This window comes from Arachis hypogaea, chromosome 8 (genome assembly GCF_003086295.3).
Source record: "Arachis hypogaea cultivar Tifrunner chromosome 8, arahy.Tifrunner.gnm2.J5K5, whole genome shotgun sequence".
In the NCBI taxonomy this organism is placed as follows: Eukaryota; Viridiplantae; Streptophyta; class Magnoliopsida; order Fabales; family Fabaceae; genus Arachis; species Arachis hypogaea.
Window position 1 is genome coordinate 33,285,829 of NC_092043.1, and position 8,641 is coordinate 33,294,469.

At 26.8% G+C, this 8,641-nt stretch overlaps 1 protein-coding gene across 2 annotated transcripts; it reads left to right on the top strand.

Moving 5' to 3' along the window:
* Positions 1–7,923, top strand: LOC112707093 (indole-3-acetic acid-amido synthetase GH3.10). Of its 2 annotated transcripts, none has more exons than XM_025758658.3 (5): positions 1–639; positions 1,071–1,172; positions 1,253–1,616; positions 1,704–2,175; positions 7,222–7,923. In XM_025758658.3, exons 1-5 carry the CDS (start codon positions 269–271, stop codon positions 7,764–7,766), a joined length of 1,854 nt encoding a protein of 617 aa, XP_025614443.1. In that variant the 5' UTR covers positions 1–268; the 3' UTR covers positions 7,767–7,923. The 2 variants fall into 2 exon arrangements, with proteins under 2 accessions (XP_025614443.1, XP_072057230.1); XM_072201129.1 differs by lacking the exon at positions 1–639 and adding an exon at positions 794–904.
* Positions 7,924–8,641: the final 718 nt, after the last annotated feature.

Consider the following 8,641-nt stretch of genomic DNA (forward strand, 5'->3'; position numbering starts at 1 on the left):
CTTTGCTTTGACACATTACAACATCCAAATATATCAACAAAAGAGGAAAAACAATTATATATATATATATATATAAAAAGGGGGGGATAATTATTCAATGGTGGGGCTCCTCTCTCTCTCTCTTGGCCTTTTCTACCTACTTGCCTTCTACAAAAACCGGACCCTCCACTCAACCAAATATGAGATAATTATTCACTTTTAGTGCAACACTATCATATATACTATATTATTCCATTCTACTAAGCTACTTGTTCATCATCATCGACCCATGGATAAACATGAACCTGAAACAGTTAGAAGCACTAGCAGTTATGTCAACAATGGCAACATCAATGATCATGAAGGCGACATGATTAGGTGGTTCGAGGAAGTGTCCGCGAAGGCCGGTGCGGTCCAAACGGAGGTGCTATGCCGGATCCTGAAAGAGAATTTCAAGGTGGAATATCTGAAGAAATGGTTATTAGTAGGGAAGGAAGAGATTAATGTAGCAGAGATGGATGCATGTGCTTTGGAATCTCTTTTCACTTCTGTGGTTCCTCTTTCTTCTCATGAGGATTTTGAACCATTTATTCAAAGGATTGCAGATGGGGACACTGCCTCTATACTCACTCAGCAACCCATAACCACTCTTTCCCTAAGGTACTATTCTATACTTCTTCTAGATTAATTAGGGTGTTACATCCCTTTTTATGCATACAAAAGATACTTTTAAGTTTATGCACATTTTTATAGGAATCAGAATATATATGGAATATTTTACTGGTATAGGTCATACTATTACTAACTATCTACTTATTTATTCCCTCTAGCTCTAGCTCTAGTTCTAGCTCCAATTTTCCTCAATAGTCTCTTATATGATGCTTCATTCATAAGGTTGTTTTATGTTGTCTCATGGAGTATATAGGTAAGGATTCATTCATAAATTAAATAGCCCATGTGAAAATAATTAACATGACAGCCTTTTCATCATATGCAAGTTGATCACAGATCACCATCCATTTTTCTTTGGAAAACAAAAAAAGAAAAAGAGAAAATTTTGATATTCTTGTGTGGTGGGGTGGTTTTTGCAGTTCCGGAACCACAGAAGGTAGGCAGAAATTTGTTCCATTCACGAGGCACAGTGCACAAACAACCCTTGAAACTTTCACTTTATCTGCAGCATATAGGTCAAGGTGTGCTTCTCAATGCAACCTCTGAGATTTGATTATTGTTTATTATTTGAGATTTGAACATGTGACTATTATTATGATAGGGTTTATCCAATAAGGGAAGGAGGTAAGATTCTTGAATTCATATACAGCGGCAACCAATTCAAAACAAAAGGAGGGTTAATTGCAGGAACCGCCACAACACACTACTATGCAAGTGAGGAGTTCAGGATCAAACAGGAGAGAACTAAGTCATTCACTTGCAGCCCCTATGAGGTTATCTCCGCCGGTGACTACAAGCAATCCACCTACTGCCACCTCCTCCTCGGCCTCTTCTTCTCTCATGATGTCGAATTCATCACCTCTGCCTTCGTCTATGGCATCGTCCAAGCCTTTCGCAGCTTCGAAGAGCTCTGGAGAGACTTGTGCAATGACATTAGACACGGCACCTTAAGTTCTAGAATAAAGGTACTCGCATGAAATCATTTCTTCCAAAATACAAATCTGAACATAATCTTTCTAATTGTATGTGGTGATGTATGTTTCAACAAAAAGGTACCAAAAATGAGAGAGGCGGTGTTGGAAATCATAACAGCAAACCAAAGTTTGGCATCAAGAATAGAAGGGATATGCGAGGAGGTAGAAGTGATGGACTGGTTTGGTTTGATTCCAAAGCTATGGCCAAATGCAAAGTACGTGTATTCCATAATGACAGGTTCAATGCAACCATATTTGAAGAGGCTAAGGCACTATGCAAATGGGTTACCATTGGTGAGTGGTGACTATGGTTCAAGTGAGAGCTGGATTGGGGTTAATGTGGATCCAAGTTCACCACCAGAGAGTGTCACATTTGCTGTGGTTCCAACTTTCTCTTACTTTGAGTTCATACCACTTTACAGACACAAACATAGTTGCGGTTCCTCTCATGATGCTGCTGCTGATGATGATTTCGTTGAAGACAAGCCAATCCCACTATCTAAGGTTAAAGTTGGACAAGAGTACGAAATTGCACTCACCACTTTCACTGGTTTGCACTTCTCCTTCTTATTCATATTCATCTCGTTTTTCATCATTTCAATAAGTAAAACATTCTTAACAACTCTTAATTATATCATACCCTTATACATACCATATCAATTTTCTCAACTATTGCAGGAAATTTTGTTAGGGAGTAACTTAGATAAAAATTGTCAAAATCGTCTTTTTTTTAGATATTTTTTAATAATTAAAATTTAACACATATAATTAATTAAATTGTGTTATTTTTATTAAAATTAGATCGGATAAATTAGTTTAGTCAAAAAATTAATAAATTAAATTTTGAAAGTCTACATTAATATTTTTATAAAGAATAACTAAAATATCCCTATATAATTTTAAAAACGCTAAATTCTAACCCTATGACGATAGAGAAAAAAAAAGGCTAGAATTTAAGATTCTTAAAATTAATATATATAATCAGAGTATTTTAGTCATTTTTTATAATAAAAGTATTGTAATTATTTTTTATAAAAAATAATATTTATTTGGCCAAATTTTAACAAAAAATAATACAATTTAATCGATTATATGTGTTAAATTTTAATTATTAAAAAACATCTTTAAAAAAAGATGTTTTAGATGTCTTTATTGGAATGGCTCCCATTTTGTTAACTATTCTTTTAAAAGTATATTAAGATTAATTATTATTTATATACGATAAAAAAATTAATTAATATGTGTTTTTAATGAAACTCTTAAAGCAACCACTAACATGTGTTAAAAATATAAACATATAATACAAAACATAATTTTTTTAAGAATAAATATAAAAAAATAACTTTTAATGAACTAATATTAGTCAAATTTTATTGTTAAATTATTTTTTAACTCTATTTTTTTTAAAAGTATAAGAATTAAAATTTAAGATTTAGAATCTAGAATAAAAAATAATTTCAAAAAAGTAATTAAAATTGAGTAAAAAATTATCTTTCTAATTGAAATGTTTTTTTAATGGTGAACTTCAGGGAGTCATATTAAAATAAAAGCTATTTTTTTCAACATATATACTCTTTTTTTTCACGGATTATGTATTATTGGTGTTTGATCTACCATTATCTTTCTTAATAGACATATCACTTATATGAATTAGATCCTAAATGAATCTTTTGGCTTATCTTTCTTTTTTTGTTGAATAAAGTCCATTAAATTATGCTATATAAAAATTATAAACAACCCACTAATAAGATTATGTTTGAGAATCATATCTTTTCCCAATAAATAAATATTTTTTTCTTAGAAAGTTGAAAAATAGATTATAATGGGAACTAATAACTTTAAAATAAAAATTATCATATAAGCAAAAATAACATTTTGAAACTTATAATTTTATGCAAAGGTTATTATTTTTGAGTTGTAATAACTTTACCAAGTTGATGACCTCAACTATCAAATATTAAATAATAAAAAATTATTGTTCTATACCTATTTTTGTGATTATTGTTTATATATTATTTCAAATACAATAGATTATCTTAAAATCACTTGGCTTTTTAGTTAAAGTATATAGATATAAATTAATTATCAGATAATCAATTATTATAAAAAGAAATTATACAAATAAAAATATTAAAATAAATTTAAGTTTTCATCATATTCCCAAACACACCCTTAGAGTTTATATTGGTTTTCCTTCAAAACCAATCACCAATAATGTTCTAACATAAGGTAGAGAAATCTTAGGTAAACTCTGTTAATTTGAAATATTATAACTATTATATATTTGTTGAATGGTGAATTGGTGATATTTCTGTATAAAAATATTTAGATATTTATGTACACTAAATATTATCTTCTATTTATAATAAGAGCAATGCTAGGAGCCAGCAATATTTGTGATTGGTAGCCATCAATTAGCCATCAATGATGATTGATGGTATGAGATTGGTGTGAGATTTCATCTAATGACTCACATTTTTCTACTGGTTACATACTGGCTAAAATGCAATAAAATTGCTGGCCCTTAGACTTTTTCTTATAATAATTATTCTCTATTTACTTTGTAATATATAAAAATATCAAAATAACATTTATTGTCATTTAAGGGTGAAAATAAACAAGTGAAGCCATCATAGTATTCTTATACTCCCATTTCGATAACAGTACTTATACTATTACTTAATACTTTATATAAAAGTTAACAAAAATCAAAGTGAGATATATTATTAAAACAAGAATAATAACAATATTCATGCTCTATATAAAAATATATAGGATACAAAATTACTTTCTAATTCTACATCATCTATCATTAGAATAGTAAAACTTTTGTACTTCATTTTAATAATGATAGATGATAGATGATAGATGATAGATGATGAATAGTTAGAGTATCAAATGGAATAGTTTACCTAAATAATGACACCAAGAAACTTTGGGTCACAAAGGAGGGTACCCTGACGAGTCATATGGCTATGGCCCTCAATTGAACGTGCACAGGAAACTGTCTAGTAGGCAAGTAGCTAGTTACAAAAAGGCTAAAAGACTCTTGGCCAAACCTAGTTACTTTCTCTTATAGTATATACATAACTTGTTTGGAACAAAAATTTGTTTAAACTGATTTAGAATAAATTAAATTGAAAATAAATTATTGTATTTAAAATTGATTTAATTTTAAAATTAATATAATAATTTGACTTTATTTTTTATTTACTACACAAAATTATCGCTAGACTGTTCAATAGTTTCTGACAATTTTAAGACCGCCAGACTTCCACTAGTCACCTCTTTTATTTTTCAAGTATAAAAATATCTTTTTATGTTTTTATCGAACTAAATCATTTTAATTTTAACTAAATTTTATAAAACATAAACTGTTTTTTTTAAATTAAGTTAATTCTTATTTTTATTCATACTAAATAAAAATTTTAATCTTAAAAATTAAATTAATTTCGATTCTAGAAAAGTTGGTTTAGAAGTGCATCTTACAACTAATTTTTTTTATATAGAGAGAATTGGTGTGTAATGCATGTTATTGAAAGAATTAATATCTTTTTAATATACATTTTTTTTTAAATTGTTATTGTATTGAACAAATCAGACAGTCAAATTTATTATAGAAAGAAAAAAAATCTAAAGATTTAATTTAAATGAGATACACAGATCTAAAAATTAGATTTGTACATTAAAAAGTTTTTAAAATTAAAATAAAAAATATAAGAATCAAATTTATACATTACACACCTTTTAAAATTTTAGAAATATAAATCTGAAAATTAGATTTATGTTTTAAATAATAAATTTGATAATCTAATTTATATTCACTGCATACTAATTAAATACCCTGTATATATTGTAACAATATTACAACACACTATCTTCTCCCCAATATAAAGATAAAAAGTGCCTAGTTGCAAGAAAACACATTCTCTCCTTTTGGTAAAATAATTGAAACGTGCTCAATTTAAGGGCACTTACTTTAAGAAGAACCTGCCAATGTTTGGGCATAATTCGGCTATTTGGCCGAGTTGTTTAGCCATCTAATGGCCAAAAAGGTCCCACGTACCATTTTTATTTTTTCTTTGAACATTTTAATGCATTTTGACATGTGGTTTATTTTATCATTATTTCCATTTGATGTTATGTACCTATCATTTCAGTCTTTTCTGACAAGGATTTTACCATGACTTTGTCAGTAATAATTGTCATTTTCAAATTCCAAAATCCAAATTGCAACAGTCCTTCCAAAGACTTGGGGCTACATTCATTCTCTAGTTTCTTACTCTTTAATTTCATAATTTGTTTCTTTTGAAATTCTTAAAGTGTTATTTTTTAATTAATTATTTATACTAATAATATAATTTAAACAATAGATATTATTTAATTATGTTAATTTTTTTGTGAAGTTAATTATATATATATATATTCACATAATTTTATATTATTATTAAGATTTTTTATTGTAGAAATAGATATTATCAAACAGAAGGAATAGACTTTAATTTGGATGAAATACTCATTGCTATCTCAAATGTTGTTACAGCTATTGATAATAGTATCCCTTCTTTATTATAACAGATTTTTTTTTAACCACAGTTTCTTTCAAAAGTAGAACTAAAATTTTCTAAAACGAAAATAATTGGAACAATAGTATTTTTCTATTACCATGGAAATAAATCTGAACACTTTATTATAAACTAAATATCTATACATGTAAAATAACTCCATACATTTGAAACTCAATATATCTGCATATTTTCTTTATATATAAAAAATAGAAAAATGTTAGATGATTAATAGAATTTATTATTTTTAGTCAATAGTTAGTCAATAATATTCAAAAGTGTAAGCTAGAAATATATTTTTAGACTATTAAATAAAAAGTATTAGATCGATAAGAAAAAAGACTGACAAAAAATAATAAACTTTTGCTAATTTTTAAGCTTTATTTGTTTTAAAAAATATATGGATTTTATTTTATTTATAAATAAATATAAAAAATTAATTTTTAATTAGTTAATATTATTTATTTTTTATTGTAAAATGATTTTTTAATATTGTATTGAACAATTTAAACTTTAGCATATAAAAAATTTAAATTAAAAAATAATTTAAAATAATTAACCGACATTGACTAAAAGAATTAACTCTAGAGTGACTTTAACGGAATTAAATAGCAACAACTAAAGAAAAGAATAAGAAGAAAAAAAGAAGAAGAAAGAAATGAAGGATAGAGAAATTAATGAATAATTAAATTAAGAATGTTATTCGTATAATAAAATTAATTATTAAAATTAGTTATTATATATTATATATAAATATATAATTTAACTTATTTTTAGTATATATTTATTAGAATTTGAATTTTTTTCGTTTTGTTTTTACTTAAAAAGTCATAATTTATTTTATAGGTGAAATAAAAAAATAAAAAAATATTTAAATATAAAAAATTATATTTTATTTTTTTAAGTGAAAAATAAAATTTAAAAAATTTAAATTTTATTTATTATATTTTAATTTATATTTTATATTAGTGGTTGATTTTGATATAAAAAAATATTAAAATAATAATAATGTTTAGTAGTTATTATTACAGGACTGTACAGGTGCAGATTGGGAGATGTAGTAGAAGTTGGTGGATTCCACAATGGGACCCCAAAACTTAACTTCATATGCAGAAGGAAACTGATCCTAACAGTCAACATAGACAAGAACACAGAGAAGGACCTCCAAGCAGTAGTGGAGAAAGCCTCTTACATCCTCCAATCACAAACAAACAACAACGCCGAGCTTGTTGACTTCACAAGCTACGCCGACCTAACAACCCAACCCGGCTGCTACGTCATTTTCTGGGAGATCAAAGGAGACGCACACGACCATGTGCTTCAATCTTGTTCCACTGAAATGGACGCTGCTTTTGTTGACTATGGCTACGTGGTTTCCAGGAAAACAAGCTCCATAGGGCCATTGGAGCTTTGCATTGTGGAGAAGGGTACGTTTAAGAAGATTCTGGATTGTTTCGTTGCAAATGGTGCCACTTTGGGACAGTTCAAGACTCCTAGGTGCACCAATAACCCTCTCTTGCTCAACATTCTTCATGCATGCACCCTTAAGATTTTTCGCAGCACTGCTTATGCTTAAACAAATTATTATCAATAATTAATTACTGCTGCTTTATTGTATTTCATTTTATTTTTTGAACATCCAGGTCTTCATTGATTTATCAAGTAATTAGTGGAAGGCTACTTGTTATCTAGTTAAACTTCAATTCATTAATTAATTACATTCTCCTTATTTATTTTTTAGGTACATTAAAATTAACTACTAAAATCAGTCATTATATATAAATATATATATAATAAAGTATTATTTTGGTTACTAATATTTGGGTTAAATTCTAATTTGATCTCTAACGATCACTAATATAAAAGTTTTTTCTTTAATTTTAAAGTGTTGATGATTGATTGTTAGGATTTGTAGTTTTGGTTTTATTTCTTAACACAAAAAAAATATAACTTAACTAATAACGTTATTAATATCTACGTATTTATTTTGTTCACTATTAATGTCAAATTCAATGATAGAATCATATTGAATTTATTTAAAATTTTTTGAAACAAAAATATAACGTTGAAAACGTTAGGGACTAAATTAAAATTTAGTCTAAACATTAAGAAGCAAAATAATATTTTATCTAAATATATATATAATTTAGTCTATTTTTAGTGTGTTTTTTATATTTTAATATGTATTTTGTACTATTAATAAATTTTAGTGATTAATTTTAATGTACATCAAATATAATCTTTTAAAAATATATCTTAATTGCTTTTATAATATACTGTCATTTGATTTATTTGGTCTCTAAGACTAATCCTATGAAAAGCAATCTAAATCAATTTACATTTTACTTTCTTTTCCGATAACATAGTTTTTTCTTACTTGATAATAATACACGACTTTACCCATTTAAATAATTAAAGGGCTTATATGTAGATACTTAATTACTTATCCTC